The sequence below is a fragment of the Scyliorhinus torazame genome, chromosome 20 (assembly GCF_047496885.1).
Source record: "Scyliorhinus torazame isolate Kashiwa2021f chromosome 20, sScyTor2.1, whole genome shotgun sequence".
Taxonomy (NCBI): Eukaryota; Metazoa; Chordata; class Chondrichthyes; order Carcharhiniformes; family Scyliorhinidae; genus Scyliorhinus; species Scyliorhinus torazame.
The window spans coordinates 14,381,728-14,402,588 of NC_092726.1; the positions used below are offsets into that span (position 1 = coordinate 14,381,728).

The 20,861-nt window shown below is 47.9% G+C and overlaps 3 protein-coding genes across 9 annotated transcripts in view; 1 reads left to right on the forward strand and 2 right to left on the reverse strand.

Moving 5' to 3' along the window:
- ncaph (non-SMC condensin I complex, subunit H) overlaps window positions 1-19,474 on the reverse strand; it is a 50,487-nt gene extending 31,013 nt beyond the window's left edge. Inside the window, exon 1 of the mRNA XM_072485715.1 lies at window positions 19,320-19,474. The gene's annotated coding sequence lies outside the window, so the exon portion shown is untranslated. The remainder of the gene's footprint in view (window positions 1-19,319) is intronic.
- On the reverse strand, window positions 11,096-19,939 carry LOC140396886 (inositol 1,4,5-trisphosphate receptor-interacting protein-like). Of its 3 annotated transcripts, none has more exons than XM_072485716.1 (2): window positions 19,849-19,939; window positions 11,096-14,161 (listed from the first exon to the last, which is right to left on the reverse strand). In XM_072485716.1, the coding sequence occupies exons 1-2, from the start codon at window positions 19,896-19,898 to the stop codon at window positions 12,544-12,546; spliced, it is 1,668 nt and encodes a 555-aa protein (XP_072341817.1). In that variant the 5' UTR covers window positions 19,899-19,939; the 3' UTR covers window positions 11,096-12,543. The 3 variants fall into 3 exon arrangements, with proteins under 3 accessions (XP_072341817.1, XP_072341819.1, XP_072341820.1); XM_072485718.1 differs by lacking the exon at window positions 19,849-19,939 and adding an exon at window positions 18,331-18,498; XM_072485719.1 differs by lacking the exon at window positions 19,849-19,939 and adding an exon at window positions 17,637-17,703.
- LOC140396887 (gamma-glutamyl hydrolase) overlaps window positions 19,585-20,861 on the forward strand; it is a 32,734-nt gene continuing 31,457 nt past the window's right edge. For 3 of the 5 annotated variants that reach the window (XM_072485720.1, XM_072485724.1, XM_072485722.1), the window contains exon 1: window positions 19,586-19,745. In XM_072485720.1, coding sequence (XP_072341821.1) covers window positions 19,658-19,745 — 88 coding nt within the window. In that variant the 5' untranslated portion in view covers window positions 19,586-19,657. Of the gene's footprint in view, window positions 19,746-20,861 lie in introns of all 5 variants that reach the window. The other 2 variants (XM_072485721.1, XM_072485723.1) reach the window with 1 other exon arrangement.

The window sequence follows — 20,861 nt, forward strand, 5'->3', positions numbered from 1 at the left end:
ACCTGCCTGTTTGTTAAGCATAAATCTTTGCTTCATAAATCTTCTATTTGTTTTGGATGGCTTTGTTGTCTGCTTTGACTTGTATTTGGTCCAAGAACATTTGTCCAAAACTGACACCTCAACGAGGCTCCATTATCCAATCCAGAATGGTTAAACAGATAAAAGATGACACAAATTAATCTCTCAGTGATTCAGCGGGAAATTGTAATGAGCCAAATTGACCAGGTGGGTTCTGGCTTGCATTCTCCTGTCACTGGAGAGTTACGGCAAACCTCTGCTTAAGTGAGATAGGGTATAAGATCAGCCAGTTGTTACTGTTGCTGATCTCCTGCCAATGGGCTGCGTTGTGAGGATCTGGTGATGCAGCTGCACTGAGCCATTGTCCAGGCTGCCATGGAGAACAGGAACGATTAATCGAACTGTCTCCCAGTATGTTTTCTGAAGAGGAGGGGAAATGGGAAGTTAACTAGAAGAATGTTTTATTGAAACATAAACAATTCCATTTGATATTGACAGGAACTTCATCATCACCCCTTTCCAGGGCAACACAGTGGTGCAGTGGGTTAGCACTGCGGCCTCACGGCCATGTGACCCCACAACCCAAAGATGTGCACGCTAGGTGGATTAGCCATGCTAAATTGCTCAATTGGAAAAAATGAGTACTCTAAATTTTTTTTTAAAATTACCCCTTTCCAAAAATCCACCAAGTGCAGAAGTTAGATATGCATGAAGTCAACTCACAGCTCGAAGGAGAGCTGTAAATTTGGATGTTTTTTTTAGACGCAAATCTGCATTTAATTGGGTCCTGTACTCAATTTGATCAGGAGATACGGAAGAGAAAAGAAGCACCTTTGTGGTGATACACCACTGTACTTCCCTACCATTGTACATAGTATATAATAGTTGTGTGTAACGTGGCCCTGTAATACTGTGTATTGTACTGTAGCTCTGCAGAGGTTCGGTCACTGGTAGGTAACCCGACCTGGCCACGGAGAGGTCCGCCTTAGCCACTCCCCCGGGAGTTAGTATAAGAACCCTCTTCTGGGACCGGCCCCATTCTGTCTGGGGTCGTCTGTGTTGGCTACCTTCGAGGCGAACGGCCGCCTCTACCACTTTCTTAGGGTACCCTTTGGCGTCACCAATGGAGTCTCGGTCTTCCAACGGCAGATGGACCGAATGGTGGACCAGAACAGACTGCGGGCTACCTTCCCGTATCTGGACAACGTCACCATCTGCGGCCACAACCAGCAGGACCATGAAGTCAACCTCACGAAATTCCTCCAAACTGCCAAACACCTCAACCTCACATACAACGAGGCAAAATGTGTTTTCGGCACCACCCGCCTCGCCATACTTGGCTACGTGGTGGAGAACGGTGTCCTCGGCCCCGATCCCGACCGTCTGCGCCCCCTTCTCGAACTCCCCATTCCCACCTGCCCCAAAGAACTGAGGCAATGCCTCGGGTTCTTTGCCTACTATGCCCAGTGGGTGCCCGAGTACGCTGACAAGGCCCGACCCCTCCTCCGTTCCCCCTCCCGCCCGAGGCCTGCCAGGCCTTCCACCTCCTAAAAACCACTATCGCCAAAGCCACCATGCATGCGGTAGACGAGTCTGCACCATTCCAAGTCGAGAGCGATGCCTCCGACTTTGCCCTGGGTGCCACCCTCAATCAGGCGGGCAGGCCCAACGCCTTCTTTTCCCGCACACTCCAAGGCCCCGAGATCAGCCACTCCTCTGTTGAGAAGGAGGCACAAGCCATAGTGGAAGCCGTCCGGCACTGGAGGCACTACCTCGCCGGAAAACCATTTACCCTCGTGACTGACCAACGATCAGTTGCGTTCATGTTCGACAACAAACAACGAGGTAAAATCAAAAATGATAAGATATTACGGTGGAGGATCGAACTCTCCACCTACAATTATACTATCTTATACCGGCCAGGTAAGCTCAATGATCCTCCTGATGCCCTGTCCCGTAGTACTTGTGCCAACGCACAGGATGACCGACTGCGGGCACTACATAATGACCTCTGTCACCCGGGCGTCAGGCGGCTCTACCACTACATCAAGGGCCACAACCTACCCTTCTCAGTCGAGGAGGTCAAAGCCATGACTAGGGACTGCCAAGTCTGTGCGGAGTGCAAGCCGCAATTCTATAAGCCAGACAAGGCGCACCTAATCAAGGCCACCCTCCCCTTTGAACGCCTCAGCATTGACTTCAAAGGGCCCCTTCCCACCCACAACCGCAACACGTACTTCCTCAACGTCATCGACGAGTACTCGCGGTTCCCCTTCGCCATTCCTTGCCCCGACACGACCTCCGCCACCGTCATCAAAGCGTTGCACGACCTCTTCATGCTGTTCGGTTACCCCAATTACGTTCACAGTGACCGGGGCTCCTCCTTCATGAGCGAGGAGCTGCGTCGGTACCTGCTCGCCAGGGGCGTTGCCTCGAGCAGGACGACCAGCTACAACCCCCGGGGGAACGGACAGGTGGAGAGGGAGAACGCGACTGTTTGGAAGGCCGTGCTGCTAGCCCTCAAGTCCAAAGGCCTACCAGTCTCCCGTTGGCAGGAGGCCCTCCCTGCCGCACTCCACTCCATCCGGTCTCTTTTGTGTACTGCAACGAATGCTACCCCTCATGAGCGGATGTTTCTCTTCTCCAGGAGATCGGCATCCGTGACATCGCTTCCACCCTGGCTCCTGTCCCCGGGAGACGTCCTGCTCCGCAAGCACGTGCGGACCTCTAAGGCGGAGCCCCTGGTGGAGAGAGTTCATCTCCTCCACGCCAACCCACAGTACGCGTACATAGCGTACCCCGACGGGCGTGAGGAGACCGTCTCCATCAAGGACCTGGCCCCCTCTGGGGCCCCTGCCGCCCCCGCCCCGCAACCTCCACCCTGCTCCCTCTCTGCTCCCGTTGATCCCTCGGCCTGTTACTACTCCGTGCCAGCCGCTGTCATCCCGCAGTTTCGCCTCGAGCCAGCCGAAGCGGTGGGGGACGTCATGCCGCCTCGCGACCCAGCACCACCGACCGCACGGATACCACCGGACACTACCTCAGCACCACAGCTCCGACGTTCAAAGAGATCGACCAAACCCATCGTTCGTCTCGACCTTTGACGACACGGAACCTCCTGATGGACTCTGTTCACTGCTCCATATTTTCACCCCAGACTTCCTTCTAAACAAGGGGTGAATGTGGTGATACACCACTGTACTTCCCTACCATTGTACATAGTATATAATAGTTGTGTGTGACGTGGCCCTGTAATACTGTGTATTGTACTGTAGCTCTGCAGAGGTTCGGTCACTGGTAGGTAACCCGACCTGGCCACGGAGAGCTCCGCCTTAGCCACTCCCCCGGGAGTTAGTATAAGAACCCTCTTCTGGGACCGGCCCCATTCTGTCTGGGGTCGTCTGTGTCGGGTTAGCCTCCCATGTAGTATATTAAAGCCTTAGTTAAAGTCTCACATGTCTTTGTGGTTCTTGACGCTTAGTGCATCAACATTCCCACAGGATACTGGCCCACTTTCTTCTGAGCAGCTTGATATTGACATTAGGAGAGGCTGGAATATTGTGTACTGTGCTGGGGGCCTATAGAAAGGTTGTGAAGGCATTGGAGTGCAAAGATGGTTTACAAGGATGGTTCCAGGGATGAGAAACATCAGTTATGAGGATAGATTGGAGAGGTTGGGACTGTTCTCCTTCGCGCAAAGAAGGTTAAAAGATTTGATCAGAGATATTTAAAATCATGAGGGACTGGACAGAGTAGATAGGGAGAAAGAGTTCCCACTCATAAAACGGATCAAAAATGAGAGCCCCCGGAGGAAACCCACGCAGACACAGGGAGACGTGCAGACTCCGCACAACAGTGACCCAAGCCGTATGGTGGAGACGGGTTCAATCAAGGCATTCAAGACAGCATTAGATGATTCCTAATAATAATAATCTTTATCAGTGTCACAAGTAGGCTTACATGAACACTGCAATGAAGTTACTGTGAAAAGCCCCTCGTCGCCACATTCCAGCGCCTGTTCGGGTGCACAGAGGGAGAATTCAGAATGTCCAATTCATCGAACAAGCGTGCCTTTCGGGACTTGTGGGAGGAAACCGGAGTGCCCGGCGGAAACCCACGCAGGCACGGGGAGAACGTGCAGACTCCGTACAGACGGTGACCCAAGGCGGGGACTGAACCTGGGACCTAGCACTGTGAAGCAATAGTGCTAACCACTGTGCTACCGTGCCACCTTGAACAGAAGCAATGGATATGGGGAAACAGTGGTGGAATGGCACTTCGTCACGATGCTCATTTGGAGTTGGTACAGACACGATGGGCGAAATGGCCTCCTGCATCATAATAATCCTGTGATCAAAGCACTTTTCAAATTCAAGAAAGGATTTTATTAAAAAGCAATTTTAAAATGTCCTCATTGTGGAATGATCTTTGTGTCCACAAGTGCTTTGCATGCTGAAATAACTATTTTTAGTGTCCAGTGCCTACTGTTTTATATCACCCATTCTGCATTCATAATGTCCCATCAGTAAATCTATGCTTTTTTTGCATGACTTTTCTGGGAGAAAGTTCTTGCTCTCTTTCAAGTAACCGCATGGCAACTTAAATGTCCATCTGAATGACCAGAGCAGGCAACTTAGTTCACACCGCATTCAAATGGTGCTTCAGTACAGAAGTACAAAGCCAGTCTCAATCCCTTCCCATCCACAACATTCTCTTCACCATGTGCTGACTATTCCATTTGTGCCACATTGAAATTTCTACACGTATTCTTGCAAATCTTTTATCTTTCTTATGCAGTAAATTTGATTTGATAGTGTCTGAATTGTGGCTATTCGGAGTGGAGTGAACCGAAAAGTAGAAATGAAATTATTTGTAACTTCTCGACAAATTCTCATTACTTTTTCCAATTAGTGATTTTATGTAGTTAGTACCGAGGATTGGAAGTTAATCAGTTTCTACTTTCTTCATCTAACCGTAGGTGCTAAGGTACAGCACAGGTTGGATGGAAAATGAAGCTTCATCTACCCCCAAAGTCAGAGAAGCACCACTGCACCAGTAATGTAAGTTTGACCATTTCTTACCAGTAATAGGCCACCTGAGTGAGATTGTCAGATTCTGTGTTGCATATGGATTGTATAATGCTCAAGAGCTATTACAGTCCTGCGAACTGTAGAGATTTTCCTCCATCAGTTTCAGTTCAAAGGGCAATTCATTCGAAAGATGAGATGAAAGGCGACATAAAATTCGATGCAGATTACACACACTTGGAATCTCATCTGCCTCTGTAAAATAAACAGAGGGAGCAATAAGTTGTCATCGTGCTACTGTTTCTGAGGTATGGCAAGTGCAGCAGTGCACAAAATGCCAGTACAACCATCATCGGTTGCAGCAGTTACAAGCAGCACGGTAGCATTGTGGATAGCACAATTGCTTCACAGCTCCAGGGTCCCAGGTTCGATTCCGGCTTGGGTCACTGTCTGTGCGGAGTCTGCACATCCTCCCCGTGTGTGCGTGGGTTTCCTCCGGGTGCTCCGGTTTCCTCCCACAGTCCAAAGATGTGTGGGTTTGGTGGATTGGCCATGATAAATTGCCCTTAATGTCCAAAATTGGCCTTAGTGTTGGGTGGGGTTACTGGGTTATGGGGATAGGGTGGAGGTGTGGACCTTGGGTAGGGTGCTCTTTCCAAGAGCCGGTGCAGACTCGATGGGCTGAATGGCCTCCTTCTGCACTGTAAATTCTATGATCATCGAGAGGTGCTGGGTTCAATTTGGTAACCACCATCCACTGATGATGGGCGTACAGTTAACTACACTGCAGTTTTAAAAACTACATTAGCATTCTCTGCTGGTGACTTGTGAAAAGGCATCTTGATAGAGGTTTCCCATGATGCAGGAACATTGCTCCTCTGGGACCTTAGCCTACAGCAGTAATTTTCAACACCAGGGCCACACGACCCATGGGTGGGTCGCAGGTGGGTGTCGGGAGGGCCGCAGGGCCATGCGTCACAGGTTTCCCGATTACGGGACCATGCGCTACGGCATTCCAGATTACGGAAAGCAGTGCCCAAAAGCATGACCGGCTTTTATAAATGCCGGCCATTCCACACATGTGTGCTCCCTCAGCAGTGCGCAGGCCCAGAGCCCAGCCAGGCAGAACACCTCCTTCTGGCATGAGCACGCTGACCCATTAGCAGATGATTTTTTTAAATAGCCGGAGTCTTCCTGCCTGGCGAAGTGGCAGAGAGCAGGTCACGTATGCTGACGCCAGGTGGCACGTGGCAAAGTGGTCAGCACTGGGACTACAGCTCTGAGGACCTGGGTTCAAATCCCGGCCCTGGGTCACTGTCCGTGTGGAGTTTGCACATTCTCTACGTGTCTGCGTGGGTTTCACCCCCACAACACAAAGATGTGCAGGTTAGGTGGATTGGCCACGCGAAATTGCCCCTTTATTGGAAAAAAATAATTGGGTACTCTAAATTTATAACAAAAATCTGGGTGTGAGAGAGATTCCTCTATTTTGCAGCTGCCAGCAATGCTGGTGACCAACCGATGACGAAGAAGCTGAAAACAGGAACAAAGCAGCATAAAGATGATTACTTGAGGTGTGGGTTTAATAATTGTGCCACCGCAAATAAGAATTTGCAGTTCATGTGTCTTATATGCAGGGAAGCACTGGCAAATGAAAGTTTAAAACCCTCAAAACTTTAAAGACATTTGAAGGCTAAACATTGCCCCCCCCCCCGCCGGGTTGCTGCTGTTACCTTCCCATTTCCTTTATCGTTCTGCGAGGTAGTCAATGAACGGTTGCCACCGCCTGGTGAACCCTTGAGCCGAACCCCTTAGTGCGAACTTTATCCGTTCTAGTTTTATAAACCCTGCCATGTCATTTATCCAGGTCTCCACGCCCGGCGGTTTGGCTTCCTTCCACATAAGCAATATCCTTCGCCGGGCTACTAGGGACGCAAAGGCCAAGAAAGCATCCTCTTTCGCCTCCTGCACTCCCGGCTCTTCTGCAACCCCGAATATAGCCAACCCCCAGCCTGGCTCGACCCGGACCCCCACCACCTTCGAAAGCACCTTTGCCACCCCCACCCAGAACCCCTGCAGTGCCGGGCATGACCAAAACATGTGGGTGTGGTTTGCTGGGCTTCTCGAGCATCTCCCACACCTATCCTCTACCCCGAAAAATTTACTGAGCCTTGCTCCGGTCATATGCGCCCTGTGCAAAACCTTGAATTGTATCAGGCTTAGCCTGGCGCACGAGGACGACGAGTTTACCCTACGTAGGGCATCAGCCCACAGCCCCTCCTCAATCTCTTCCCCCAGCTCTTCTTCACATTTCCCCTTCAGCTCATCCACCATGATCTCCCCCTCGTCCCTCGTTTCCCTGTATATATCCGACACCCTACCAACCCCCACCCATGTCTCTGAGATCACTCTATCCTGCACCTCCTGCGTCGGGAGCTACGGGAATTCCCTCACCTGTTGCCTCGCAAAAGCCCTCAGTTGCATATACTGAAATGCATTCCCTTGGGGCAACCCATATTTTTCCGTCAGCGCTCCCAGACTCGCAAACGTCCCGTCTACGAACAGGTCTCTCAGTTGCACAACCCCAGCTCTCTGCCATGCTCCAAATCCCCCATCTATTCTCCCCGGGACAAACCTATGATTATTTCTTATCGGGGACTGCACCGAGGCTCCCGTCCTTCCCCTATGTCGTCTCCACTGCCCCCAAACTTTTAGCGTTGCCACCACCACTGGACTTGTGGTGTATTTCTTCGGGGAGAACGGCAACGGCGCCGTCACCAGTGCTTGTAGGCTGGTTCCTTTGCAGGACGCCATCTCCAATCTCTTCCACGCCGCTCCCTCCCCTTCTCCCATCCACTTACACACCATTGAGATATTGGCGGCCCAGTAGTATTCACTTAGGCTCGGTAGTGCCAGCCCCCCCCCCTATCCCTGCTATGCTGCAAGAACCCCCTCCTCACTCTCAGGGTCTTCCCGGCCCACACAAAACTCATGACACTTTTCTCAATTTTCTTGAAAAAAGCCTTTGTGACCATCACCGGAAGGCACTGAAACACAAAAAGGAATCTCGGGAGGACTACCATTTTGACCACCTGCCCTACCCACCAGTGACAGTGGCACCATGCCCCATCTCTTAAAATCCTCCTCCATCTGTTCCACCAATCGTGTTAAATTAAGCCTATGTAAGGTTCCCCAACTCCTGGCTATCTGAATCCCTAAGTACCGGAAATCTCTTGTTACCTTCCTCAGTGGTAAATCATCTATTCCCCTGCTCTGCTCCCCCGGATGCACCACAAACAACTCACTCTTCCCCATATTCAATTTGTACCCCGAAAATTCCCCAAACTCCCTGAGTGTCTGCATTATCTCAGGCATCCCCTCCACTGGGTCCGCAACATACAGCAATATATCAGCATACAATGATACCCGGTGTTCTTCTCCTCGTCTGAGTACTCCCCTCCACTTCCTGGAGCCCCTCAGTGCTATGGCCAGGGGCTCAATCGCCAATGCAAACAGTAACGGAGACAGGGGACACCCCTGCCTCGTCCCTCTATGAAGACGGAAGTAGTCAGACCTCTGCCTGTTCGTGACCACTTGCATTGAGATCTTAATTCATCAGCTGAAGTCATAATTGGAAATGTAACATTGAATAACAAAGTGGAGTTTCCACATTTGTCCCGTGTCTGCTTGGGTTTCCTCCAGGTGTTCCAGTTTCCTCCCACAAGTCCTGAAAGACGTGCTTGTTAGGTGAATTGGACATTTGAATTCTCCCTCAGTGTACCTGAACAGGCACTGGAGTGTGGCCACTAGGGGATTTTCACAATAACTTCAGTGCACTGTTAATGTAAGCCTACTTGTGACAATAATAAAGATTATGTCATGTGAGAGTACCCATCAAGAAATGGGTGTTTAAGAAATGTACCTTTAAGAAATGGAGCTGCTCATGTTCCTGCAGTGATGTCAGAGTGTGGGTGGAGCTGAGCTCCACTTCTGCTTTTTTAGTTTCAGTTTGAGAAGAGTTTGGGTGTGTCTGTGAGCTGCACTGCTGTTGATCTATGACATCCAAAGACTATCTATGGATCATTTGGGTGAACTCAGAATTGTAAAAAAGGTCTCAGTATTGAATATAAATCTAATGTGCTCCTGTTTGAAGGTTTGTTAAGTATTTTGGATGGTAAAAGGACAGCATACAGGTTATTTAGTGTTGTATTCTTTGGGGGTGTATTTGATTTACTGGTTGCTAAGATGTTCACTGTTTGTTTTAGAAAGGTTAACTTGAGTTCATAGAATAAACATTGTTTTGTTTTAAAAACCACTGGTCCATTTTCTGCTGTACCACACCTGTCGAGTAAGCCGTGTGCTCCCCATACCACAATCTATTAAAAGTTGTGGGTCAGGTGAACTCCATGATACACTTTGGGATTCTCTAAACCCTGGCCCATAACAATTATAACAAAGCCGTGAATGCAACATAATCCCATTCAAAGAGAGAATAGCAAGGAAGAAGGTGAAGACAGCAGATTCGCAGATTAAACAATTGGTTCCTCAAACATAAAAACCAAAGTGCTGTGGTGACCGGTTTGAAAAATATGTAATTTTGTGTACACATGGAATGAAACAATTGCAGTGAAATATGCCACCTATTGCAATGTTACCCCTTAAAAATGAGCTGATAAGCTGAAAGAAGGTTTCCTAATTTGTGTGACATTGCTGAAGTGCAACAGGATGGGCAGTAATCGCACATGTCCTCTTTACATCTACACACACACACACTCTTCAGGCATCAGTCACAGTATTTCAGATCATGTAACCTTTTATAAAGTGGTTATTTATTTCCTGCCTATTAAATCTCAACACATCAGTCATTAATTACTGTTCTCGACACTGTTATTTGGATAAATATGGCACAAAGTGTCCCACAAATGGTAAATGAAATGATAACCAGGGCGGCACGGTGGCACAGTGGTTAGCACTGCTGCCTCATGGCGCCAAGGGCCTGGGTTCGATCCCGGCCCCGAGTCACTGTCCGTGTGAAGTTTGCACATTCTCCCCGTGTCTGCGTAGGTCTAACCCCCACAACCCAAAGATGTGCCGGGTAGGGAAATTGGTCACGCTAAATTGTCCCTTAATTGGGGAAAAAAGAATTGGATAATCAGATACTTTGTTTTGATTTGGACGAATCATAACAAGCAATTTACAGGATATCTTTTCTGCAGCCATAGCGCAACTGCAGCCTGTAGGTCACACTGCCTGATTGCCGCGATGGAACTCTGGCTGATTTCATTCAATTGAGTTGCCACTCCGAATCGTCCACATGTTTTGTCTTTGGAGAGGAATTTGACATTACACTGGCAAAATATGTGCCCAGCCCACGATTCTTAAATTACTAGCGACTGTCCTGCAATGCTGTCAACTAAGTCAGAGCATGTTATTTAATACCGACAGGGCTATGAAACCACGTAAATCACAATGTATTATTCAGCTACTCCCTTTTAAGCCACACTTTTGATAAGACACTTTATACGTGTTAGCAGAACAATTGAACGAAGTGGACAATTATCTGGGGACCTCGTCGATACATTAAATGTCGGTGCCATGGACCAAAACGGGAATATACATGTAACCCAGCCAGTGGTAGTATGAGGCTACCCCTTCCATTTTGAGGCAGGTCAATGAGTAGTTTGAGAAAACAAATTCACCTGAAATTTAGCTAATTGTCTTTTTAGAGGCAATAAGACAGAGGTAAAGATTGGAGTATACAGCTCTGATGCTAACTTTGGCAGGATCATCGTAGAGAAATAGCCTCCTTTGCTCAAACCTGTATGATTGTGTGAATGATTCATGTCACATATCAAACACAATAAATTGTCCACATTCCGTATGCCAACCATCACTGCAATGAGGTTTTGTTCCAAGGTGCCAAGGAGGACCAGTTATTATTTCAGGTTAATTTCCACCCTCCCAGTGCATCGTTCCTGTCATGGTTGTGTTGGGAGAGATTGTGAAAACTGACATATTCCAAACTACATGCGAAGACTGAGTTTGTGAACTCTGTTTGAAAATATAACAAGTTTATTCATTGTAAAACAAGAGTGTACAGTATAATAGAAAATACATTAGACACAAACACTGCATTCTTTAAAAATGACCATGCCTCTCGCATAAAATATCACCAAGTTGAAAAGTGTAACAAAGATGATCTTTCATTTATTCCTTCAAAAGTTGCAAAATTGTGAAAATAGCAGGTTAAAAAAAAAAAGTTTTGAACCATCCTGAAAATTAACAGATTGGGATGAATTTTCATTTCAATGCATTGGGGAAATAATATTGTCGTTGGAATAAAAGCATGTTCAAAAGGAACGTTGGCTAAGTATGCAAACAAAACGGGGGAAAAAAAAGATGACAACAGGCTGGAGGTGAGAGGGATCACAACTCTTTTACACTTTGTCCAGCAATGAGAGGTTGAGAAGAACCTGCCCACCAAGAGGAGAATTGGACTTGGGCTTGAAGTTTAAGACAGCCCACCTCCATTCCTACAAATGAGGAGCAGTACAGCTGCAAGCCTCAACTCACCACCGTCCCACAAGGCACAACCTTCATGACTGATTTAAAGACAAAAACATCTGATTGAAGAGCGCATTTTAACATCGTCTTGCCCAAATGTCACTCTTGTTACAGAATGCACTTGGTCCCTGTGATGAAAAAAAACGACAGAAACGTGGAAATGCAATGAGAAAACAAAACTGTCAAGCTCTCCAAATATCAGCAGCGTCCTTAAGACTTCACCATAGGGAATATAAAGATTTATCGCGAGTTCAAATCTTTGCAGTGATCTTTCACGTCTTGTGTATAATGTTGTGAGAATGACAGCCAGCATCCAGTAAAAGACTTGATCTGTTTTGTAGTTGAAGGATCAGCCTCTTTTCTTAAAAAAAATACATTCTTGATGCTTTTTGCTCAGTGTGGAGTCTCACTGAGCTGTTGGTTAGGTTTAAGTTTTGGAAACATCCACCGTCACACTAAAGCACTGCAACACAATGGGGCTGACTTCCCACTCAGTTTACCTCTTGCAATTCTTTCAGGGTTAGGGTTAGAGCTGGACTGCCCGTTTGGAATGATGGGGTCAGTTCAGGTGTCCACCATCACAGTTTGAATGGGGAGGGCAATTCACAAGCAGGCATCTGAGAAACTGTGTTCGTGCTCTGCATACGACTACTTTCAACATCTTTGCAACTTCAAGATGTTCAAATCGATATTCTGAATGCAGTGTGAGGGCAGAAGGTGAAAGTGGAGAGTCAATGCACCTGCCACCAAGAAACACACACCCATGTTGTCCTAGGGAGAATATATGACAAAAATCAGAAATATGTATTGAAAGAAGAGAAATGAGTGGCATGTAAATAACATCTATTAGAATGTACTCGTAATGGGACTGTAAATATTACACATCTGTTAAATAATTCTGCTCCCAACTCGGGAGCAAAGCCACTATTTTCAGTCAGCTGACTGTATTATCTTTAATGCATTCCATCATTAACGGACCCATGTCTCTTAATATTTTCTGATATTCCATTAGTGCTTGACCGTAAGAGTCACGCTGTGTTACAAAGGACCGGAAAAGGTTTATGGGCTCTGCATTCAGAAGCATTTCTGGAATTCCCATTTGCTTAGGAAAAGTCTGATTTCCGATCATAAATCGTTGGAGCCGTTTCTCATCCAAGCATTTCCCAAGATACTTCAAAATATCTCTGAGCCTATGTTCCAGGTGACACTCGTGCCAGTTTGAATATGGCTGACTTAACAACAGATGCATAAGGACAGTCTTAAAAAGATAGGACCCAAGAATGTTCCGCTGGTCTGGAGAGCTACGGAGCTTTTCAGTGAGAAAGGTCAATATTTGAAGGCACTTGAGGTGACAACTGTTTTTGGGAACGCTTTTTGCCATGATTTTTAGAAATCTGTACTCGCAGACAGCGCAGGATATGTGCCAGTAGGTAGTGGACGGCACTGTATTCTTGGTGTAATCAGGAAAGCTGGATACGAGATAGACGTCGGAATCCTTCAGCCTCACGGCGGGGAAGGCTTTAATGTAGATGTTTCGTCCTGATTGATACTGGACTTTTAACCCACAGCAACCGGTAATATTGTGGAAGGAAAGATCAAAATCGTACTTGTGAGAAACTTTGTTCCAGGACTTTGCGAGTGCAACCCTGAACCATTTCAGTACCTTCTTGTAGTCCAAATACCACTCAGAACACACGATGGAAGCCAGGCAATTGGCACGAACATCAGGTTCAAACCTTTTACTGTGAATAAGACAAAGAACATCTCCTTCAAGTTCGGTACTTTTACACAGGCAGCCCAAGTCAGCACTTCCTGGTGTTACCATAACTATTCGGCCGTAACTTTGTTTATCAGGTGGGAGGTCACAGCAGCATATCTCTGGTTTGAAGCAATATCCATCCTGAAGAAAAATTGGAACCAAAATGTCGTACACCGAGGGCGTCTTGCAGCCCCATTTCTCAAACTGACTACCGATGCCGACACAGTCTTCGAGGATCAGCTCAGAATCCCATTGGCAAACATTCCGACAAGCTTCCAAGAGGTTGTCCACAAAGCTTTCCACAAATTCGCACGTCTGCATCGGCTCTTGACTTACATTCTGAATACACGCATTATAAAATTGATCCAGCACATATTTGTCAGGAATATTCAAAATGTTGTTGTAAATTCTTTGCGGAAATTCATTTTCCTTCTCTCCTTCCTCCTCTTCCTCACTGTTATAGTCCTGCGGTATATGTGGCCATGTGTCCTGTCTCCACAATTCCAAGAACAGAATTGTGACCATCAGGAGAATATTCCAGGTATTCCAATCTATCTGTGTTGAGTTTTCTGCTTTTACAATTGCATTGACCTTAGTTTCCTGCTCAGGATTATACTTCTCATCCACTTCTTTCTGGAGCCGCTCCATCTCCAGCTTATACTTGTCCTCCTGCTCCTTCATCCTTGACTGCACCTCTTCACTCTCAACTTCATCACTCAGGAGGCGGGGGTGGTACAAACTTCCCGTGATCACCAGGAGGCACACACTGAAAAGCCCTAATAGTGCTGGCATCCTACAAACAATAAGCAGAGAAGAGATGTTCAGTAGGTGTGTCATTCACAGGGGGAACAGCATTAGTAGATCTATCGGAGGCTGAGCCCCCACTGAGAGATCTTGCAAGCCTTTTAATAATTCATCCACCTTCACTGATTTGTAATACATACAGCCTCAAGCTGTCTCACAGGGTTTGATGAGTGTGCAGCACTTAATGAACCCTCGGCACTGATGGTGTCACTTGCACTACATGTTTAGAGCCTCACCCACCAGCCATACATGGTCAGAAATATTGGACATAAATTAAAAATCAATTGTTGCAAAATCACAGTTGGCTCACACAATTTCCTGATAGGCACTGGAATGCTAAAAAATGGCAAAGGTAGGAAAATTAGCCCCAAAAAGGTCAGGGGCGACAGAAGTATAACTATACCTCAACGCCCAGTATTCAAATACTCTCTCTTCGAGGAAACACAGGCAGATTCAGAATCTCGTAGAATCCCTACAATGCAGAAGGAAGCCATTCGGCCCATTGAGTCCGCACTGACCGACGGAAATAGCACCCTACCTAGGCCCTTGCCCCATCCTTTCGACACTCCAGGGAAATTTAGAATGGCCAATCCACCCAACCTTCACGTCTTTGGACTGTGGTAGGAAACGGGAGCATCTAGAGGAAACCCACGCAGACACGGGGAGAACGTACAAACTCCACATAGTCAGTACCTGGTGCAGTGAGGCAGCAGTGCTAACCACTGAATCACCGTGTCGTCCAATTGTACAACTAACATATTCCAATAAATTTGAAGCAATATCATTTCAGGGTTAGTTTATATTATTATTTTATTTTTTTTAATTTTGTTTTTAAATTTAGAGCACCCAATTATTTTTTCCCAATTAAGGGGCAATTTAGCATGGCCAATCCACCTAACCAGCACATCTTTGGGTTGTGGGGCTGAGACCCACGCAGACACGGAGGAAAGGATCAGTTTATATTATAATGTCTCAGCCAGCTGTAGGTTTTTAATTATCATTGAGAAATCGAATAATTGAAGTGCAGGGCAGCTGTTGTAAAGAATCAGAAAGGTGGTAGGTAATGTCAAGCATGGATTTAAAACGCCTGTAGTTTACATGATGAAGGAAACACAGCGAGTGGAAAGCAGCTCCATAATTGTTAATTCTTGAGAAGGAATGAATTAAGGGTAGGAACACTGCATGAATCTTGACTTCAGAACCACGAGGATGTACGGTGGAGGAAGCAATTACAAGGCACAGTATCAAGGAACAAGGCAGGAAAAGGAAGGGACCTGACCAAAGAACTATAAATAAAAGAGAAAGATTGCAGTGGAGAGGGAGAGGAACGAGGCGTGGAGGAGCCAGACAAGAAGGATCACCAGTCAGACAGCGGATAAATGAACAATGGTCCATCCAGAATGTTCCAAACAATCACACTGAGTCACAATATATACACTCCCCATCTAAGCCAAAAGCCATACAAACTGCTGGAAAACATTTTTTTTAAATGATGCAAACCTCGTCCAATTATGAGCAAACATGTGCAAAATTCTTCCATTCATCACTCACACTCTCTCACCCCACTGGCAATCACATCTAATGCAGGACATTACGCTAACCTTAATTAACATTACACAATGTCTATCTTTTGTAAGAAGTGAACTCTGCCCCAGCCAGAAACAGATTCAGCCCTCGCTATTCTCTGGAAAAAGAACCCTCAAAACAATAGTCGGAGTTCTGGTCTTATGTAACTTCAAGTTATAATTCCTGGTCCTCTTCAACTTTTTTAGTTGAAACCAGCTGTCAGGGCCCTTCCTGCTGAGTTCCTATTTCTTTTTTATTGCTGTTCTCATTTTTGTTGTCTATGGATCTTTAATGGTGGCATACCTTTAAGTCGAGCAGAAGAAGTGAGGAACTCAAAAGTTTCAAAATAGTACACTGAGCTGTCCGGTTTCGGATTTTGAACAGAACTCAGATTTTATGGTTTTCAGAGGACCCAGCAGAAAGCTTCTGGACTCTTATTGGAGAAGATTTGTTGGTCTGTCTTTTTCTTAATGTCTTCGACCTCAAGACCCTGAAAGAAGTGGTCTCTCTCTCGAATGCTAGCTGCCTGTTATTGCTGTGAGACTGCACGGAAAAAAGCATTATGATGGCACAGTGGTTAGCACTGCTGTCTCACGGCGCTGAAGACCCGGGTTTGATCCCGGCCCCGGGTCACTGTCCGTATGGAGTTTGCACATTCTCCCCGTGTCTGCGTGGGTTTCACCCCCACAACCCAAAGATGTGCAGGGTAAGTGCATTGGCCACGCTAAATTGCCCCTTAATTGGAAAAAATGAATTGGGTACTCTAAATTATTATTTTTAAAAATTGTGTAAGTTTACAAACCTGGTGACCAGAGTTATTGGGCAGCCATTTCAACTGTATTTCAACTCTGGGTCAAGTGGGGCTGGAATTGACCGCACACCATGACAACAAGCACAATATATTCTCTTCATGATCTTATAAAGTTTGGTAAAAATCACCCCTGAATGCTGGGAATCGTGTTGACGCATATTGGTTGGTGCATGAGGCCAAACATGTGTAATTTTAACAGGGATGTGGGAACACTGAGACCTGGGGGTATCTGTACACAATCTCTCAAGAGGGCAGCACCAAGTTGAAAAGCAGAGTATAAAAGCATGTGGGATCATTGACTTTGTCAAGCACTGGTTAGGCCTCTGCTGAGAGATTGTGTTCAATTCTGGTACCACACTTGTGGAAGGATGTCAAGGGCTTGGAGAGGAGACTTGCCAGAATAGTACCAGGGATGGGCGATTTAAGCAAAGAGACAAGGGAAGCTGGAGTTGTTCCCCTCACAGCAGAGAAGGTAAACAAGTGATTTTATAAAACTGTCTGAAATCATCTGAATGGCTTTCAGAATAAATGACTGTTTTCAATAACACATGGATCAGAAGCTCGCGGACAAAAAATTTAAGGTGACTGGCAAAAGAGCCAGAGGCAACATGAGGAAACTTATTTTTTCACAGTGAGCTGTTATTTAAAAAAAATAAATTTAGAGTACACAATTCTTTTTTTTTTCCCCAATTAAGGGGTAATTTAGCGTGGCCAATCCACCTGCGATGTACATCTTTGGGTTGTGGGGGTGAGACCCTCGCAGACATGGGGAGAATGTGCAAACTCCACCCGGGGCCAGGATCAAACCTGGGTCCTTGGCGTCGTGAAGCAGCAGTGCTCACCACTGCTCTACCGCGCTGTCCTCACTGTGAGATGTTATGATGGGGAATGTACTACCTTGGGAGACTTGTGAAGGCAGATTCAGTAGCAACATTCTAAAGTGATAAATACTTGAAGGGGAGGTAAATTACAGAACAATGGGGAAAGAGCAGGAGAGTGGATGACTTGGACAGCTCTGCCTCTGCACAGGCATGATGGGATCTCTGTGCTGTATAATCGTCAAATCTTCTATATAAACACATCCTACCACTCTAGCCGCTCTCGCTATCATGTCAGTGTTGGTCATGAACCTTTAGCGATCCATGTACCAGAACGGCCATTCTCTTTATCCACCAGCTTCTGTACTTTTCCCTGAAGGGTATATATGCATGTTCATCATTCACCCAGCCAACATGCATAACTGTACCTTTCAAAGGTAAACATTCTTTTCCAGTAACTAGCTCAAACATCTCCCTACAGCTCTACTCTTGCAAATATTTCACTGTCCAGGGCCCTCCCAGTCTCCCGCTGGCAAGAAGTCCTCCCGGAGGCCCTCCACGCCATCCGGTCACTGCCCTGTACAACTACCAACCAGACACCTCACGAACGTCTCCTTGTTTTCCCCAGGAAGTCCTCCTCCGGGACCTCGCTCCCGACTTCGCTAGCAACACCCGGACCCATCCTGCTCCGAAAACACGTGCGAGCGCACATGTCTGACCCGTTGGTCGAGAGGGTCCACCTGCTGCACGCTAACCCCCAATACGCCTACTTGGCGTTCCCTGACGGCCGGCAAAATACCATCTCCCTACAGGACCTGGCCTCCGCCGGAATCCCTCGCGCACCCGAACCACCACCCCCCCCCCCCCCCCCCACAGCACCTCACAGGAAGGTCAGTCCTCCCGCCGCTCCTGCCTCGGCCCTCCCACCCACCGACGCCCCCTACAGGCGCCCCCCTTGTCAACCTTTTGCCCCACCAGCGCCGTCTCGGGGTGACGAAGCTGCCATGGAGGCCGAAGCCACGCTCCCGGAGTCGCAGACGTCCGGACCCCCACCGGAATCACCACCGAGGCTCAGACGATCCAAGAGGACGACCAGGCCACCCGACCGACTGATTGCCTCAGTATAACCGATCTGTAACTGTAAATAAACACTGAATGTATATATCTTCCACGATTGTAAATATTCTCTACAACCCTGTAAGGAGGTATCACGGTACCTCCATATCTGATCATACCATGTTATATGCAATTGTAACCACTGGCCACCATCCCGCCGGACTCTTTTTTAACAGGGGGTGAATGTGGTATTATCATGTATTGCAGTACCAGAGAGGCTGAACACCATTGGTTAAACCATTGGCTGTTTTGTATGTAGCTCCGCCCTATGTAGCTCCGCCCTGACAGGTGGGGTATAAGAACCAGGGCGGTCCCAGCAGCCCTCATTCTGTACCGAACCTGCTGGGGCACAGTTCTAGTCTCTTAAAGCCTTCAGTTATGTTACAACCTCGTTTTAATAGCTATTGATCGTGCATCACTGCGAAAAGCCCCTAGTCGCCACATTCCGGTGCCTGTTCGGGGAGGTTGGTACGTTAATTGAACCATGCTGCTGGCCTGCCTTGGTCTGCTTTAAAAGCCAGCTATTTAGCCTAGTGTGCTAAACTAGCCCCGAGACAGATGATGAGTTACATCTGGATTCTCAACTGAATGGCGGAGACTGGGGTGGATGCAGAATGGGAAAAATAAGTGCTGCCCACCCCCATGCAGCTGGTGGGGATGGGGTCTGGGAGGGCGGTGTGCCTGGAGTGCGAGGACAGGATGGTTCTCAGCAAGAAAGTGAAAGTGAGAGAAAGTTTCAGACTTCCAGCCAGGGAGGGAGGAACGGAGGAGGGCTGGGGTGGGGCTGCACTCCGTCGCAGTTGCAGAGTGAGCGAGGGAGCCCTCCACCCTCTTACCTGGTCACTTGTGGCCCCGAGCCCGCTTCACATGGTGCTTGGGCCTCGCTTGCACGGGCGGCGCTGCTTCTGGTTCAGGCTGCCATGTCTGGGAAGCGCCTCCTCTCCCTGTGCTCATGGCCTCTGAGGCGGGACAATACCTTCCCCTGTGACGCCACTTGGGCGGGCCTGGCCAGGCCGGGCTGGCTCCTCAGGCGGCTCGGGCTCAGGCTCCCTCCCCGCCCGGGGACACCCTCCTTCCCCCCCGGCCGCAAGCCGCGCTGGAATGGGTGTGAGCAGGATGCAGCAACGCTGCTTCCGGGTTTCCCCTCCCTCCTGCACCACTCCGTCACATCGGCATGGCTCACACTGCGCTGCTCTTGCTGCTGGCCTGCAGCCCCTTCCCCCGGCTCCACACGCTGCAACTCAACCAGAGACCCATCATCGGTAAGTCCTCTCCCGGCCTGTCCGCTTTCCCCCCAAACTCTCCGCACATCGAGCAAACTTCCCTCCGTGCGACCTCCCACTCTCCATTAAAGTTCCCTCACACCGTCTCAGCCGCACTTCCTGCATTTCCTCGCCAAGCCGGAGCAGTCTCATCGCCCTGGACCATCGGAGCCGAATTTGGAGTTGTCAGCGAGAAGAACCAACTTATTTTAATGCGGCCCTTTGCTCAGGGGGGAAATACCGCCCGAAACACTAATGGGCCGAGTTGAGGAAAATATGTCCTCAACAAAGTTGTTCCCTTTTCGGTTTCCGTGATAGCTAATATGATGTGCCCATCGGTGCAAGAGCCCTTCGCAGGTGGAAAAAGAAGACTAATAGGACACGTGCGACAGATCGCCTTCCCAAACGGACGAAAACACTGCCCATCCTACAACTAAGCATTAAACCTTTAAAACTCTCAAGAGGTTCTTCAGTTGCCCTCTGCACGCCTGCTTGCTCCATCCTCCTCCAGTGCCTGTTCTCCATTGGTACTGCCCTTCCTTGATTGCACTGTTGCATAAGCAATTAGAGCCAGAACATCCCACTCCAGTTTACCTTCCCACCCTTGTATCCTAGGTCTGGAGTTCCCCAAGAGTCCACGCTGCGCTTTGGTGATACCATCTGCAGACAGAGGGTCAGCTTTCACACACAGAGTTGAGCGGCACGGTAGCACAGGGGTTAACACTGTTGCTTCACAGCGCCATGGTCCCGGGTGCGATTCCCGGCTCGGGTCACTGTTTGTGTGGAGTCTGCACATTCTCCCCGTACCTGCATGGGTTTCCTCCGGGTTCTCCGGTTTCCTCCCGTAGCCCCGAAAGATGTGCTTGTTAGGTGAATTGGACATTCTGAATTCTCCTCCTGTGTATTTGAACAGGCGCCGGAGTGTGGTCACGAGGGATTTTCACAGTAACTTCATTGCAGTGTTCATGTAAGCCAACCTGTGACAATAGTAAAGATATCCAACTGTTACTTCTTCACTCTTGTCACCACATTGTCACCACATTCTCAGACTGCTTTGCAGATTCCAGTTTTGGGTGTGTTGAAGCGATCGACTTTAACTTCAATTTGATCTTAGAT